The following is an 18,730-nucleotide window of genomic DNA, read 5'->3' as shown; positions in this document are numbered from 1 at the left end:
TCAGGTTTTTGGAAAGAATTTCTTAACGTCAGATATTTTTTTTCTGGCATGAACCCCTCTTTCTTCATTGGCTTCCCTTTCAATTGTCCCAGGCACAGCAAAATCCTTTCAGGACTTACCGGAACTCACAAGGAACACAAAATGTAATAAAATGAAGATAAAAATTAACACCTATAATTCCTTACCTGGTATTTCTTTTTACTTTTCACACTTAAGCCTTACACTGTTTCAATTCTCCATCAGAAACAACCTGCCTATGATACACTTTGTGGGATCTTATCCTTCACGCAGAGAACATAAAACACTATTTTGAGCCTTAATCATGGAATTCACTGATCACTTTCCAACTGCAGAAAAGAAAAGGAACATCCCTAGGATGTTTCTAATAAATATTCCAGTGAGGCAAGAAATTGTTTAGGTTTCTAAACTGGATTTCTACAGTCTTTCCACTAATAAGAGTGAGGTGTAATGTATAAAAATGGAATAATATTACATGTCAATTTGGATGGATACTGACCGGTCTAGGAGGAAGTAACATACAGACAAAATCTATTAGAACACAATTTAGTATTTAATACACATAGCCAAACTACTGCATTTAATATAGAATAACTGCATTTACTCAGAGCCTCCCTTTGCAGTCAACTATATTATTTTAAAAGGAAGAATGTAGAATTTTTGTACTGCTTCTTAAAAATACATTACCACTTAAATTACGAAACTAGGAACTCAAAATCATGCACAGAGCTACAAACTCAATCTGACTACCTGTAAAGTCATAATCTGTAACCACCCATGTTTCCTTTAAAAAAGTTTCAATTTTACAACAACAAGCGGCTTCAAGTAAGAATGCATAGCCTCTTTACAATTCTAGCAGAAATCTGCAGAATCCCATATAAAAGTTTGATTCTTAAACAGATGATATATTAAGAAAGTTAACATGGGTATTCTCATTTCAAATGCTAAGGAGAATACTAAGCCAAGACAATGTTCTTGAGATGATCGCTACCTTATATCAGGACTTCCAGAATCCATTTTGAAATTTGCAATTTATGAATGTAATTTTCAATCCCTTACCTCTTATTTAAAATAGTATTACCAGGTGGTATTATCTCTGCATATTGTATTTCACTTCTGCCTTATTGAAATTGTTAAGATGCACACTTCGGGCACTGTCACATTCTCTCTTCGCTGTAATTTCGAGTGAAAAAGATCAACCTCAAATTTCTAACCCCAGGCAAGGAAGAAGGTAGATGAGAGAACTACACCAACATAAGCAAAATGTACCCTTTCACTGTGGTGTTGATTTCTCTTTACCCTACATTTGAAAAGTGATACTATTTCCATGACAGTATTAAAAAGAAGACAGGCTGTACCACCATAATTGTCATCCAAAAAGGAAGCCACTGACACCGCTCACCAGAAACAGAAGTTTCTGAGAAAAAATCCAGATCGCCAATTCACAACGAAGCTCAGAGAAAACTTTATTATAGAACCCTCTCCCACAAAGGCACAAATCAACAGCAAAATTGATCTTTTCAACAGACACTTTTGCTAGTTAAAATATCTTTTTTAAAAAAAAAGTTGCAACACTAGTTAAACTTCCTCTTGTTGCTATTTGTACTGTGTCAGCTGATTCACATCACTTTCATAGAGAAGCTGGTGCCTTAGCTTTCTAACAAGAGGACTTACATGTTACTCCTCCCTGTCTTCACCAGCAGTTTTTGAAAATCAGCAGAAGTTCCTAATATATAAATGGTAAGTGGCTTCTTTTATATTTAAGCTATAATAAACTGAATTTTATTAAAATTTCTCTTAACTGCAAAGGTACTACTGACCTTTAATCCCTTTCTTAATTAAATATACCTATGTTTAAGCATGCCTGCTTGCTTACAGATGACAAAATTTATGACAGCTAAAAGTTATGTTTCTAATGTATCTGCAGTGTAATTAGTTTTTCTCTCTCATTGACCTAAAACTTGTCACTCCTTATGCAAGTCATGATGTCAAGCACTTTTATAGAAAAGCAACACAAACAAGAAATTACAGTAGTAGATGGGTTTCAAGATGTATTTGAGAGCATCATTTTTTTAAACAAACTTTTAAAATTAGTTCTTGCACTGACAATATGAAATGCCAAATATGAAACCAGAAATATTTTTTAAACCGCTAACTTATCATACAAATTAAATGCAATTGTAAGATCAGCCAATGTTGGATGTTAAAATATTTTAGACTGTCCTCTCTATAATTCAGGTTCTATATGTACATTAGTTCATATTAAAAATTTTACCTAAAATGCCACCATTTTCACTGCTGTAGCTGTATTACGTTTAAATCTAAATTTGCATTGTGAAGACCCAGCATGCAAATTTTGTTTTTTTTTCTTGTTAGCACTAAATTCCAAGTACCAAAACCAATTTGTGAGATTAGGGGAAAAAACATTGCCCCGTTTAATAAAAAAAATAAAATCTAAATAAGCTTATTTATGGAATCTTTTAACACTATGGCATACAAATCAAGGACAAAAGTTGTATCATTACTAATCAGCCTTAAGCACCTCTCTAAACAGCTCATTGTGATTCTACGCTCCTAACCACATGCTTGTTTGGTTTTTCTTCTTTGGTCAAAGCTGACTTTTATCTTCCAGATTGCACCTTCCTGGTCAAAAATAAGGTTAGCAAAATTAAAAACTTTGACATGAAAACAAGAAAACCAATGAGAACAAGGAAGATGTGAAAACAATCTGTTGCTGCATTAATGTGGTTTCCAGCTAATATTAGTTTCTTTGCATAATATTGATTTTTGAACAGTCAAGAAAAGGGAAATACCTACATTTACATGCAGATATAAATTATTTGAAACAAGCTACTGTAATAGTACTGACTCCCAATGTTACTTTTAACAGATTACACAGCAAAATAAATATTAATTGACAATTGCTTTTCTAATTGTAAACTTAGTGACTTGCATGCAAAAGATCCTGGGTATTTATTTAAAATGAATACTAATGTGTTTAGAATTATTTTGATATGTGTCTACATACTTTGTATCAACATTGAGAATACTTCACTTAGCTATGCCTACCCTCTTTTGCATCTTAATTAAAAAGTTTCCTGTGTCAGAAAGTCTAACCCTAACATCAGAACTTAAAAAAAAAAATTGTACTTCTAGATAAAACAAAGAATTTAAATTCTAAAATTTGCAGCAAAACTTAATAGTTGATTTTTAAAACAATACAAGGCAGTAATAAAGATGTAATTATAAAAATAGTTATCTGTGTGAGTGCTCTGTACCATCTGTTCTTTTCTACTTCACATGAAGAAAAACAGGGAACCAATTAGTCTAGACTTACGTTGTATCATGATATCTGGCTAACAGTCCTTCTTCTAGTCAGCTACGGCAATACTTCGGTGCCTTTACTTTTTTTCAGTTACTTCCTCTTATGTTTTTAATCACATAAGACTGTATGCAATAAAGCAAACAAACATGAGAAAACGGTCCCATGGCGATCCAATTATTAAAATTTCTCTTTGCATCCCTACAGAACAGCTAAAAAAATCCTCACAAATGATGGCTGCAGCTTCAGCTGATTTACTGACCATTCTGCCACACAAGGAAATCTTCTGGAGTAACCAAACTAACCTAGCCATAAATGCCTCGGAAATTCAAAACAATGCCAGTTGTCCCTTAGATGACAACTCACTGTCACTTGCTTTAATAGTTTTTTACTCCATTATTTTTGTTGTTGGATTGGTTGGAAATATTATAGCCCTGTTTGCTTTCCTATGCATTCATCAGAAAAGGAATTCTATCCAAGTTTACTTGCTAAACGTAGCCATTGCAGACCTTCTGCTGATCTTCTGTCTTCCCTTCCGAATACTCTATCATGTTACCAAGAACACCTGGATGTTTGGACTGATTTTATGCAAGATTGTAGGAACTCTATTTTATATGAACATGTATATTAGCATAGTACTGTTGGGACTAATTAGTCTAGATCGTTATATAAAAATAAATAAGTCTGTGAAGCGTCCTAAAATGTTAACTACTACACGAAGTATACAGATTTGTTGCATGGTGTGGGCAATTGCGCTAACAGGATTTATAATAGTAGTTGCACCATCTTTCTTTAAGAGTCAGGACAGCAATTCTACTATGTGCTTTCATTACCGAAATAAACAGAATGCAAAGACAGAAGCAATTTTAAATTATATTATTGTACTAATTTTTTGGATAGTTTTTTTTCTTTTGATACTCTCGTATGTTAAAATTGCCAAGAACCTTCTGAAAATTTCGAAGAAAAGAGCACATTTTCCCAACGCAGGAAAATACACCCAGACAGCAAGGAATTCCTTCATTGTACTCATTATTTTCACCATCTGTTTTGTTCCTTACCATATGTTCCGGTTTGCCTACATTACATCACAGTTACAAAATCCATCTTGTTATTGGAAGGAAATCATTCACAAATGCAATGAGGTGATGCTCATATTTTCATCTTTTAACAGCTGTTTAGACCCAGTTATGTATTTTCTAATGTCCAGAAGTGTCCGTAAGACTGTATTCCAACTTATTTGCAGAAGACTTCATGGAGATTCAGGCCTAGCCCTGGAAAGCACTTCAGAAATAAAACTTGGACAATATACACAAGAGCGATTATCGACTACTACTCCCCACTCAAGTTCTTTAAAGAAGAAGTCTCTGATTTGATTGTTTAAATGAATGGATATTAGCTTCTCTCTGTCATTCCAGGATATCAATTTAAGATGTACCAAATGCAGTACTGTACAGCTACTAATCCTGCCTCTTTCTGCCTGTTAAAAAATGAGAAGTCTTACTTCTGTTTGTGAAAATGAGAAGTAACTTTTCAGAAGTATTTCGCTCTTGTTTATCCAAGAAAACAAAATAGAAAGTTCCAGACATCATCTGCTGGACTAAACTAGAACACTAACTCTTTAAGGAAATTTCCACTAAGTGGTTTGAACCTGTTTAAGGAATCTTGTGTATAGACATTAATATTACCAACTTGTGTATATAAATAATAGATGAATTTTGCAAAATGTAAATTGTGTCCTATTTGAAAGAGCTATTTTAAAACCATTACAGATTTTATGTATTTCTCCATTTCAACAGGTTTCAAAGCGAGCAGCATTTTAACTACATTTATAGAAGTATTTTTTCCAAGAAAATATTTGAGATTTTAGCAACATATGTGGCTTAAAAATGAGGTGAAGAATATTACTGCCATTAATTCAGTTATAATTACAAAAGATACACTTTGTTTTATTAAACAGCAAAATTAAAGTATTAAAAGCCTCCTAAGCACCTTAATATATTTTCAACACTTTAATGAATGTCAAGGTCGAACACCTGAGGAAAACTAAGCAATGGCTTTGGAAACTAGAAATTAAAGGAGAGATGACATATCGGTGTTTTCAGTTACCTAAGGTTTCCTTCAAACTCTGACGAATTTGGTGACTGCAGCTACACAAAGTAGTTCAACAAGGAAAATAAACTCACAGAACCGAATATATAGAGCAGAACAGAAAAATTAGCACTCATGAACACCTGATTCATCAGCTCTGATCTTTGCTCAGGCTCAGTCACTGGTCTACTTACAGATTTCTAAAGCCACACATTTCAGCTGCACGCTTCCTCCCTGGCACAGACCTTCTCTTTTCATGTGATTAAAATAATCTTGATAATTGCTGATGCTATGTAAATAACAATGTAACAGCAACATCCCATCGATACAACCATATTGTCAGATTAAAACCAAACTGGTTTACGTGTTTAGGCACAAACAAAAATTTCAAACTGTAACATTGTTTAAAAAAAAGCGGGGCTGAAGGTGGGGGTTGTTAGACCCAAATATAAGTAAAGATGCAGTTATGCCCAGAACAACTTAAATGTCTGGCATGTCAGGCCAGAAAGGTGAATGAATTAGAAGCTAGCTGTTAAGGTCCATAAAATAAGGATTTATTATCCTGCACACATACAAGCAATATTGCTCAAGTAAGCTGGTGTAAAGATGTTGGGTTTAACACATCTAGCAGTAACTTCGCTGATGGATCGTGTGAATTTTATGCCAAATTTGTATCAATCTGTGGATTTTTACTAATTCTGTACAATACTCTCATTTTACAGAAGCTACACATAAAACTCCTATTGAACAAAGTAAACATAAACACTTCACCTCTGCTAGATATGCACCTGGTTTACTTTCATGTGATTTTACTTCATTCAGGTTTGGTGAAACTGGGTGTAAACATGTTAAACAAATGACAATGACTAGACAGTGTTTGTTTCTTGGTTTGTTTTTTGGTTTGTTTTTTTTTTTTTTTTTAATTTTTAATGAAAAAGGATGGGATTTCTTAATCTTCAAGAGAGAGATTGATTCCTACAAACATGTAATTTTCATAGAAGTGCGATGTTAACTGTATTTTTCCTTAAACATTTCAGCATACAATTAAGATATTTTTACAATCCTTTCTGATTGATTCTCACAATAATTGTGTTATATTTTTTCACGATCTTTTATCTATCATCTTGTCATCCTATTATATGTACACTGACGCAAGAACTGTCTTGGCTCTATATTTGTATAGTGCAAGAAATAGCATATTGCTTGTCCTCTGCAATTCTATGCGCTACAGTAGTTATAGAAAGTTACATGAACTCTGGAAAATCTACTCGAGTTTATAAACCATCATTATATATGGTTTATATACATTATTTCATCATTCTTTCTTTGCCTATATTTATTCTACGGTGAGCAGTTGATTGATGACACTGATCACCAGGCTGGGGCGGGGTGGGGAACACGGGACAGGACACAAATGACATGGTAAAACTTGAAAAAAATTTGAATTCTAAAATTCTTTTGAAGAGAGTGTTCCGTTCAAACCAGAATTTTCATTTACAAGGATTGCAATTCATGGACACAGCATGATTGCAAAACTAGACTCAGATCTCTTCAGCAGATCAAGTAATAGTACAGGACTTCAATGCTACAAATGAAGTTGACTTTTAAAGCCAAATGCAAATAGAAATGTGTCCCACATGACAAAAACCAGACCTTAGTATTCTGGGCATACTTGCGGTAAATTATGTAATGTTTACTTGGTTACTGTAACATTATTCTGCAAGCAACTAAATACATACAAGAACAACAGGCAAGTAGTCTTGCAGAAAAAGTTCAAGATTCTGGTCCATCATGTGGATAGTATTACATGGGCTTTTTTGTTTTAAATAATTTTAACAGTGAAATGTAGTCAGTATTTTCTTCAAGAGGAACGCCTTAAACACCCATACCTATTGGCATTGATCAGATGTGTTATACGCGACGGCCATTCTTTACAGATTGTAGAGAACCAAGGAAGCCATGTACGTTATCAACAGACAAGGCTTCAGAAAAAAACATTTTTTAAGAAATATTGAAGAGTAACACTTTCCCAGGAGTACATGCTACACATTAAAATGTTTCAAAAGCATTTCAATACAGGATAACCTATCACTTAAACCAGCCTCTGTACACAAGCAGCAAATATGACCTAAATCTTTTAAAGTGATTTCAGGAGCTATAGTCTAATGTTTGTATTAGGGAAATCCATAGCACCTATAAAGACAAAATTAGGCAAGCTTGAGTGTATAAGGTATCCTAGGGAAAAGTGAATAGATTTGTTTGAGGGAAACCACGTACCAGAATATTAATAACAAAGGAGTTCTCTGGAGCTGAGAAGCACTGAGATAAAGGTGATGAGGTGGACTCGGACTTCAGCAAGGTCACTTAATAAAGGCTCTAAGAAACCCTAGGATGTTAGATATTAATTCTCATTTTAGAACTGGTTAAAAATCAGAAAGCAAGCTTAAAAATACATAGTCTTTTTCCTTCATTATATTCCTCAAAAATCTGAAAATAGGTACATTTACAAACATGTTTAACAACCTAGAATGACAGTAAGGAGATGACAAAGTTTTCAAAGAGGGCAGTCAAACCTAAAAAAAATTCAAGGTATAACTCTCTACTCAATAGCAATAAAAAGCAAACAGACTGTTAAAATTAGGAGGAAAAAACCTGAGAAGTCATCCTTGTGCTACTGTATAATTTAGATGATACAGATTCTATACAGACTACATTAAATAAATCAACTCCTCAGCTCTGAAATGAAAATCTGAAAGCAAGCAAAAGTCTATAACAGCAGGTATGGCACAGAAAAGGGGAACAGGTATGACTATATGACCTTTGTCAGAGTGTGACAATTAAGGGAGTAGCAGTTAGATCAAAAAAATAACCCCAAAAAGCAACCAGACAAGTGAAAATACTTATGGATTTCCACAACTATGTAAATCAGTGCTTCAAGATGTTAAAAGCCAGATGTATAAACTGGTTCAGAAAGGGATCTGAAACTAGACAGCACTGTCATGTAGGAAACAATTACTACTGACCAAAAACCGAAAGCAGGTATCTTTACTATTTTTTAAAAATATTTAATCCTTACGTACTTTTTTCTGCAATTAATTTTCCCAAATTTAAGGGAAAATGCCAGGCTCTGCAAACCAGCATTACTGAAGAGCAAACAGTCCTGAAACATCTTGGGAAGTCTGATGAAAGCGACACTGTGACATGTCAAATGATCATATAATTAGTCACTTTAATAGTATCTCTTACTTCTTGTCTTAGCAGTGCTTCTTAAGGGCCAACTATAGCAATTAATTGAATCTTCAGCTGAATTTCAACATGAAAATCATTCTATTTGTTGTTCTTCCTGTAAGTGGAGGCTAACTCAATGCACATCTCCACATAACCCCCATGAACCTCGTTTTCCTTCTTTATTCAATTCTACAACGCATCCGCAAATTTTAGCTGGTGCACCAAAATGTCACCTCTTTTTTACTACGTAAGAAGGAGCGCATATTCTTCATTAGAATAAATACTAGTTACAAAATGCATATAAAGTATACATGCTATTCTATACCTTTTAGACTTGACAAATACATTAATAGCTACATCGTCATACAGATATTCCTTAAAACAAACAGAAAACACAAACCAAGAAACAAAACTGTTTGCCAGATACAAGTTTATAACTTGAATCACAAATATATCAAAGCGTACCTTCTTTGAGTAAACAGCGGTACTTCTTTTGGCTGGGATAGAAGTTATATTTCTTCACAGTAGCTTGTATGGGGCTATGTTTTGGATTTGTGATGAAAACAGTGTCAATAACACAAGGATGTTTTAGTTATCATGGAACAGTCCTCACACAGCATCAAGTCAAGGCCTTTTCTGCTTCTCACGCTGCCCCACCAGTGAGTAGGCTGGGGATGCACAAGAAATTGGGAGGGGACACAGCTGGGACAGCTGACCCCAACCAACCAGAGGGCTAACCCATAGCACAGGACCTCGTGCTTAGCAATAAAATCTGGGGAGGAAGTTTGCCAGGGCTGTCATTTCTCAGGAACTGCCTGGGCTTCAGTCAGCTGGTGATGAGCAACTGGGTTTTTTTTTTCCATCACTTGTTTTTGTTTTGTTTTTCTTTTTCTGTCTTTTCTTTAAACTTATTAAACTCTCTTCAACTCAAACCATGAGTTTTCTCACTCTTGCCCTACCAATTCTCCCCCCCAGTCCACTGGAGGGAGAGTAAGTCAGTGGCTGTGTGGGGCTCAGCTGCCTACTGGGCACAACACCACTTTTTGGCACCCAACATGGGGCTCAAAGGGTTCGAGATAATGACAGATGTGACCAGAGGATGTTAGAGGGAGCAGGAGGGAGCATTAGAAGCAGCAGCCTATTCTGCAGCAGAGTAGCCACAAGAACAGGAGGGGAAAGAGACAGAAATCATAAACAAGTTTTCGCACTTTTACCCTTCCTATTCGCTTCCCCATCCCACTTGGGGGAGTCAGCAAGCGGCTCTTTGGGGCTTACCTGCCTACCAGGGTTAAACCACAACATCAACTTTCATTTTCACACTGAAATTAACTGTAATTACGGTTTTAACCTGCAAATCAGTATTTTTCATGAGGACAGACAAATATAAATTGCTTTGATAACAAAACATGGAAAAATTCAATTGAACAACTGTCGCACACGTAGTGATTAACTTCACTCATAAGAGAGAAGTACTGAAATATTTATTAATATAAAACAGTGATTTAAAAAAGTAGTAGTGAATGCAACAGTGTTTTACAAGATTCAATGTCAAGGTACACTTGATTATTTACTGCATAGAGGCCAGAGTCAGACAAGCTCTCAGGGAGAACCTTCCGTTGAGTCATGAGGTTCAGAAAGGACCCCCCTGCTTTCTAAACTCCTTCTCAGAGAGGAGTCTAGGTGCGGCTGGATCCAATCCTAGTGCCAGACTTGGTCAACGGTTTATGTCTAAAGGATTATGTATGTGCAATCAATCCTTTATATCACTTAGCTAAGATTTCAATGTTTAGCATGCTATCATTCACTTACCAAGAATCTGTTGTGGCAAGGAACCTCCCAGCCTCGAGGAGAAGAACCTTAAGTGAGTGTCCCTACTCAAGGGGAGATCCTGGCATGCAGCCTGCTGCGTGCAGGAGAGCTCAAAGGGCTCTTGGGCTGTCCACTATTTATGGAGTAAGGGAATTGACCTATAGTCATATTCGCATGGGAACAAAATATCTAGGTCCCCACTCCAGACAGTGTTTTGGCTGTGTTGCCAGCCATCCCCCAAAGTCCAGGTGCAACTCATCAGAACTCCCACTGATGATTATGGCTTGAGCAGGACCCGGGGGTGGGGGGGCAAAAGGGGAAGAGCATACCACCACAACAACTTCCCCCACATCAGTCAACGAAACCATAAAAGAGGAGTGCAACTCATATCACTGATAAACAAGTGAGAGTCACACTATTTCTGGAACTGGAAAATTCACATATGGACACTTTAGTTTGATGCTCACTAAAAGCACAGAATCAAGGTGGAGAGAAGGGAGTTGTGTTGCACAGTACAAATAAAGCGTACAAAGAACCCATTGATAATGTCCCACTAATCCAAAATATATTTTCAATGTATTCTGTGTAGCACTGGGAACCTTCTGCCAGCCTTTCTTCCATCCCTTACACAAAATCCAAAGTACTGAGGGCTTTGTGGAATCCAAGAGAATGGAGAACGGAGAAGGTGCTACAAAGCTGTCACCATTCACTGCTTGGAGAGTGAATAGGTAGGAAAAATCCTTGCACAGAAGTTGTTCACACACATCACGACTGTGAGAATAACCAGGAGGAAGGGACGAAGCTGGAAAAAGCCTTACCATTCAAACCACACAGAGTGGGAAATGCAGAAGTAAGAACATGAATGGCAGTGAAATGGCTAATTGTGTATATAGCTCTGCAAAGTGAGAAACAAAATGAGGAGAAAAAAAAAGCTAGGGTTTACTTATAAACCTATGTTTTAACAAGCTGAATCAATAATTTAAAATATACCACAATAATATATTTTGGTACATGCTATCTTCAAAATTTTTCTTTCTTTTGTCTGTAAATTGTGGGTCTTTTAATGGCGATTTCCTTTAAGTTTGCATACAGAGACAGGTAGTAAGTACATCTTTGCACTTATTAGAAAGCAAGGCCAGCTTCTTCCTAGAACTCTAAAACCACAGACAGCACTGTTTAACATCTTTGTTGGCAACATGGACAGTGGGATTGAGTGCACGCTCAGCAAGTTTGCTGATGACACCAAACTGAGTGGTGCGGTTGACACACTGGAGGGAAGGACCAGGACAGGCTTGAGAGGTGGGCCTGTGCGAACCTCTTGAAGTTCAACCAGGCCAAGTGCAAGGTCCTGCACCCGGGTCAGGGCAATCCCAAGCACAAATACAGGCTGGGCAGAGAATGGCTTGAGAGCAGCCCAGAGGAGAAGGACTTGGAGGTGTTGGTGGATGGAAAGCTGGACGTGAGGTAGTAATGTGTGCTTGCAGCCCAGAAAGCCAACCTCATCCTGGGCTGCATCAAAAGCAGCATGGCCAGCAGGTCAAGGGAGGTATTTCTGCACCTCTACTCCGCTCTGGTGAGACCCCACCTGGAGTACTGCATCTAGCTCTGGGGCCCCCAACATAAGAATGACACGGACCTTTTGGAGCAAGTCCAGAGGAGGACCACAAAGATGATGAGAGGGCTGGAGCACCTCTCCTATGAGGACAGGCTGAGAGAGTTGGGGTTGTTCAGCCTGGAGAAGAGAAGGCTCTGGGGAGACCTTATAGCAGCCTTCCAGTACCTGAAGGGGGCCTACAGGAAAGATGGGGAGGGGCTCTATCAGAGAGTGTACTGATAGGATGAGGGGTAATGGTTTTAAACTGAAAGAGGGGAGATTCAGATTAGATATTAGGAAGAAATTCTTTCCTGTGAGGGTGGTGAGGCACTGGAACAGGTTGCCCAGGGAAGCTGTGGATGCCCCATCCCTGGAAGTGTTCAAGGCCAGGCTGGATGGGGCTTTGAGCAGCCTGGTCTAGTGGGAGGTGTCCCTGCCCAGGGCAGGGGGGTTTGAACTAGATGACCTTTAAGGTCCCTGCCAATCCAAACCATCTATGATTCTATGATAAATGACTGTGCTTTAGAAATAAAAATATACTTGCTACTCCTTCCACAAAAACGTTAACATAAGCACGATCAACAACAAATCAAAGATCTGATGAAAAGACAGGAACATTTTTGTCAGGAGGTTCAGAAATGTTTTTTATCAGCAAGGAAGTCCCCAGCTTGCAGCCAACAGAATCTACATTTAAATAGACCTCTGGAAGCTGCACAAAGAATGTCATTGGGGAAAAAAATAAAGTATTTAGCATTAAGGACCTGAAGTATAAAAATGCTGGAAGATTAATTTTGTTAGTACTGTGAACCTCAAGCTAAGTTTTCCTGCCTAAAAGACATTGGCTTGTGTTTTGTTTATGTAAAACAACTACCCAAAGCCTGTGAAACGCTTAACTTGGCATATTTTATGACAACCAAAGAATTGAAGCTATGAGTGCAATATATCCCCATTTCTCTATCCCTGATGATGCCACAGAGTTATACTGCATACACTTGTACTTCATCAAACAGCATAAGAATCTTCATTCTGGGTCTACTTTGATGAACCACAAGGGCAGTTCTAAAACTGGTAAAAATAAATCATTACTCAACAGCAAACACAGACCCAGTTCAAACCTGCCAAATATTTTACCTTCACTGATTCAGCATAGTGCCCAACTCGAGTAGATTTAAACATGAGCTGAGATGATTTTGCCTTGATAAGCACTTCTTACAACATTAAATATATATACTGACTATAGCTAAAATTCTCATTATATCAAGTCAGGAGAAGAGCTGCGTATACATTGGGCTACCCCTGCATGGAAAGCTGATGAGCAGGCAGAGAGGAACAATGGTGCTCTGCAACAACTCTCCTGATACAGACGTCCAACTGAAAATGGCTATCGTGTAGTGCATCTGTCTTAAGAGTTTATGAAGTCAAAAAAGCTTTCAATTTTAATGTTGAAGGAAGATCACCAATAAAACTAAGCACCAAAGATCAAAGTTCTACACAAGCTACTTGGTAAATGGTTTTTTTTGAAAGACAATATGGATTGCATGTGTGTAGTAGCTAGTGCATCTTACAAACTTATCTTGGTATTAAATGCCATAGAGTAGATCAATTTGAGGGACATGAACATGAAATCAAATCTCAAGTTAAAGGCTGCTGCATGTTTGGTGCATGCTATACATTTATTCAGTACAATTCATCCTCAACACCCATAGTAGCCATACCCAGGGTCACGCACTTTTCTGTTCCCTGTCCTCAGCAGTTGCCTTCCATCCTTCAAGATGCAGAGACTGAGTGCCTACCTTGGACCTTCCACAGCACAGAGAGAGCAGGACTACTAAAGGAGGCAGAGCTAACTGAGCTGCTGCCGCCTTCTTTCATCCTACAGGGGGCAACTGCTGCCAACACGTTATATACTCCGCTGTGCAGCAGGAACAGTCCAGTTCTCCATTTGGTTTGGCCTCCATCTCAAGCACGCAAAGGGGAAAGGAAGAGGCCAGGCAGCCTGCAAGTGGATCACTCTGTCATATATGATTACATTGCATAACACGCTAGGTATGGGTTATAAATGACTAATTGAAATACCTTTCACCACTGGGAATTACCCTGGTTTTGTGCTTTGGGACCACAAAATGAGTTGTCTGCATACAATGGCAAAACGCAACATAACCATTCTATGATATGCTGCTTACTGGCATATAAAATCTAGTAACGCGTCTAAATTACAAAGTGGTCATGGTTTAAGAGTGCAGAAAATATAAATAATTGAAGTGAAGAATGCATGTGAAGGTCATTATCAGGAACTTAAGAGTGAATTGCATAAAAGATGTATCATTTGAATATCATCAAATATATTTTAGATAAAATATGCCATTTATAAGTTAGGTGAATGGAAATAGTCCTCTAAAAGAATAATGGAGGTGCTTACTATAGCTTAGAACCAACTGTAACTGTATTTTTTAAACTTATAATATCCCATTCCTTTGTTACTCATCTCACTAATCAGTTCCAAAATGAAGTCTGATAGACTGTAACTCACTATAATAATCTATTATCATATAATAATTCAGAAAGAAATGTAGCATTATCTCTTTCTGTAACTAGAGTTATGGCCATTGAATTATAAATACCACAGGCTACAGTTAATAATCAAACAAATAATAATAATAAGAAGAAGAATAATAAAAAAACCATCCTGCTAACTGGAATTGCTCACACTATTTTTTGGCATGTCTCCTCTTAGCAATTTTCAGGATACACATTCTTGTGTGTAAACCTGGATGGAATAACACAGTAACAAGGACCTCTAAGACTACTTAAGAAACTATTAAATATTTAAATAACACAAGACTCTGTCTGTTAGAACAATTTTAAATATAACTATACATTCAAAAGTGGAAAAAATAAAAACAATGTATAACTAAATCTAACAGGAACAAGAATTAAAGTACATGCAAACTAATTACAGCATTACAAACTAATAACTAATAATCCATAGCAAGTTTCCCTCACATTTAGTCTTAAATGAGATCAACTATGTAGTCTAAATAGGAGGCCAGCATACATGATCATCATTTTAGTGAAAAAAAAAATAATATATATATAAAATTAATGAGATTGAACAATAAAATTTATAGGAGATCATTGAGGTTGATTCTCACAGTCTGTTTGAATATCAAGCAAAACTAACAAAACAAGAACCTTACCAAAATTGCAGAAGTTTTTATATGGTATCTCCTCTGTTCTCATAAAGGAACTTATTTATAGCTGTTGAAAAGTCGTATCTGACAACCGCAGATGTATCAGAGAGAAGTAAATTCAAAGCTCTCAAATTCTGCAAAGCTAAACAGAGGTTGACTGATGTATGATCAAACCTTTCCTGTGGAGGAGGGAAACTGTCCTGTGTGCACTTCTGGATGATTTGTATAAAATACTTTATTTCTTGGACACAGAGTCAGTTTTCCCAAGCTGATGCCTAGAATGCATCAGCTGTAAATTGCTTCCACAACAATCCATCACCTGACTAGAGATATGAGATGTGTTCATTTGGTCACTCATATGAGGACAGACATGGATGCAGTATTATTGCACATGGACTTCAGGAACAGTCAGCTTTGTGGTGGCTCTTGGAGCTGAAGAACAATTCAATCTCATTGAAAATACAAGTTTTTCATGCATAAAATAGCAACTTTTTTTTTTTTTTTCATTCTGGCAAGTGGGCAGTCCTACAGAGAATGACAGTAATGATCCTTCCACGCCCAAAAAGAGGAAAGCACTATATAAAGGATTGTAAAGTGTTTCTGTGCCATACCTACATGACCAAAAGACTGTTACAATCACTCTTCCACACTGTCTCATTCTTTTTATTTTTCTAATGGAGCTGCATCTTGACTTAGTTTCAAAGTCTTTTTTGCACAGACAACATCTTCTTGTCTGAACTTTAAATGCCAGCTGCTTTTTGTCACTGTAAAAGAAAAGTGTACATTCTGAAAACCTACTTATGTCAGAGAGATATTTTTTAACTGTACTTTCCAGATTCAAATATCAGCCTTTTCAGTGCAGCAATAGAGATAAAAAGGACATCAGACAGAAAAACTTCCTCTCTGCAAAAGAAGGTGCCTGCAACTTGCATAGGTAAGCTTAAAACTATTACTTCTTTGTTTCACCTGACAAGATTTGGGCATCGACACAAAAATGATCATTAGACTTCTAAAGAACTGAATTCAACAATTACTTTGTGAATTTAAGTCATTGTAATAAAATAATGCATTTTATTCAACAATTCATATGGGACTTAGCGTACATTAAAATGCAACAGCTATAAAAGTAATTTAATTTGCAAGTTGTCGAACATGGCCTACAGCATAATTTTTAAATATGATGTTTACAACTTTTTGCTATCTAACCAACTTGGTGCCTGGGCTTTTTATCATAGCTACACAGAATCCTTTTTGGTATCTGAGTTCGTTTGCTTACAGCTTTTTTAAAAAAAGTTATCATCAGTCTGAAAGTTTGAAATGTTTTATTTTCTTTCCCTTATGATTTTATGTGGAACAAAAGCTAACAAGGATACACTTCACTAGAATAGTATCCGTACACCAATAAAATCTCTCTCACTACAAGTTAGTAAGATGAAATGACAGTTTTTATATGCAGTCACTGTATATAGCTTTAATTTCTTATTTTCAGTCTGGTAATTGAGAAAAGATTGAAACCTGAACTTGGAAAAATAAATATATTGCCATTTTCAACAACCATTTCTTATGTTTAAAAATACAGACTGAATTGTTTATGCAATATGTACATCTAAGATTAGAGCTCTGAACAAAGGAGCATTACATACAGACCCTGGCACAAAATAAATGCATTTAGCCACATTCCTGCATCACACAGTTTAATTTGTACTTAAATGGAGGTACAGGACACTCTGCTGCATTTCTGCAATTAAAGTAATATTTTGCACTTATTTTGCTTATTTAACTTAAAATAGCCTTGAAGTGGTTTCCAAAGTAGGTTACAGATGTTCCAAAAGACCGTGAACTAAACCAAGACCACACAAGTTACCGTCAGACCCTGGCTTGAACCTTCTGTTTCCTCATGTGTTTTACTACATTCTATGCACATGAAATCTTTGGGGTTTAACATCAGCCAACGTTTCTTCACAAAATCTCAGTGGAAGAGAACACCCAAAACAGTAACTTCATAGAAACCCAAGATGATAACCCCAGATGACAGAAAGCAGTTAGTAACACTAAAAAACTAGGGGAGATAAAGGAACGGTTAAAATAAGAGCAAAGAACAAGAGAGATGTTAGATGCACATTACAGAAGAATAATTCTTTTAATTGTGTTTCAGCTCTGACCATTCATTCAAGAAATACCAGCATAAATGAGAAATTCAACATGTCTTCTTCAGCCATCGTTAGCTACTTCTGTAGCTCTACCAGTCATCTACTCTTTGCTATTTCCTGCAGGAAGTTTTGGAAATATTCTTGCTGCCTGGATATTTTCAAAGCAAGCACCCACAAAAAGAACACAATACATTTACCTGGGAAACCTTGTCACTGCAAATTTACTTATATGTAGCACAATGCCTTTTCTGGCTGCCTATTTTGCAAGAGGGTACCAATGGAATTATGACTCTGTAACATGCAGAATAGCAAATCACCTTGGGACTCTCATTATGCATGTCAGTATGTATGTTACCATTATAATTTTGTGTTCGACTGCTCTAAGTCAGTATGCAACACTGAAGAAAAACAGTGACACACAATACTCTCAAGCAGTTAATGAAAACTTTTATAGATGTGTACTTGAAAAGTTTCGCCAGCCAAAATTTGCTAAATATTTGTGTATCATTATATGGCTTACTGTGCTCTGCATAACGGTAATAGCTATAGCATATAATGTCCAGGCAAAGGATATGGAAGGACATCACCAATGCTACAACATCAGAGTAGAAGCTGGTGAATTTACTACAAGGATTGCAGCTTCTGTTGCCACTGCATGTTTTTTTTTATCTTTTATGACGGTTTTGTTGTCATACTATTCTCTTAACAAACATCTGAGTAAAATACAGAAAAATACTTGTTTAGGAGAAAAGCATCTAATTTACAGTACAGTGAAAAGAAACATTCTTGTCATCCAGATGATATTAACCATCTGCTTTCTTCCATATCATATTTTTAGGCCAATTTTTTATGTACTGCTTACAAATAATGACTGTCCAAGGTTAAGCTATCTAGTGGAAGTTAAAAATTTCCTTACTTGTCTTGCTGCTGCTAAAAGTAGCGTAGATCCAATTATAATCCTTCTGCTAGATAAAACATTTAAGAAAAGTCTGTATGGTCTGTTTACAAAATCCACACCAGAACACCACAAACGTAACGCTGTTATTTTCACTGAAGAGACTTCCAAAATGTGAAGGAATATGGAAAGATTTTAGTAGAATATAAGTAACAATAAACTCATTTTAACTACCTACAACCAGACTCTGATATGAAATGGTAAATATTTAAATAAACGCTAACATATTACTTGTATATATTGTTTTCAAATGATCTTTGCTTGCTACATCAACATTAGCCATAATAAATACGTGTATATCCAAATGGATCCAACCAATTTATATAGTGAACTGTGTAATACCCCTTTACCCATGCAATGTAAAAGACATTTTGT

The 18,730-nt window shown here is 36.4% G+C and overlaps 3 protein-coding genes across 13 annotated transcripts in view; 2 read left to right on the top strand and 1 right to left on the bottom strand.

The window, feature by feature from the left end:
• Positions 1-18,730, bottom strand: part of CASK (calcium/calmodulin dependent serine protein kinase) — a 223,053-nt gene that overhangs the window by 98,544 nt on the left and 105,779 nt on the right. The window lies entirely within an intron of this gene.
• On the top strand, positions 1,659-6,731 carry GPR34 (G protein-coupled receptor 34). Its single transcript, XM_074603682.1, has 2 exons — positions 1,659-1,758; positions 3,548-6,731. The coding sequence occupies exon 2, from the start codon at positions 3,571-3,573 to the stop codon at positions 4,711-4,713; it is 1,143 nt and encodes a 380-aa protein (XP_074459783.1). The 5' UTR covers positions 1,659-1,758; positions 3,548-3,570; the 3' UTR covers positions 4,714-6,731.
• GPR82 (G protein-coupled receptor 82) lies at positions 1,666-18,567 on the top strand. Its single transcript, XM_074603698.1, has 3 exons — positions 1,666-1,758; positions 16,086-16,184; positions 17,406-18,567. The coding sequence occupies exon 3, from the start codon at positions 17,439-17,441 to the stop codon at positions 18,471-18,473; it is 1,035 nt and encodes a 344-aa protein (XP_074459799.1). The 5' UTR covers positions 1,666-1,758; positions 16,086-16,184; positions 17,406-17,438; the 3' UTR covers positions 18,474-18,567.

Source organism: Larus michahellis, chromosome 1, assembly GCF_964199755.1.
Source record: "Larus michahellis chromosome 1, bLarMic1.1, whole genome shotgun sequence".
Lineage (NCBI taxonomy): Eukaryota > Metazoa > Chordata > Aves > Charadriiformes > Laridae > Larus > Larus michahellis.
This window is presented reverse-complemented; position numbering and strand designations above follow the sequence as displayed.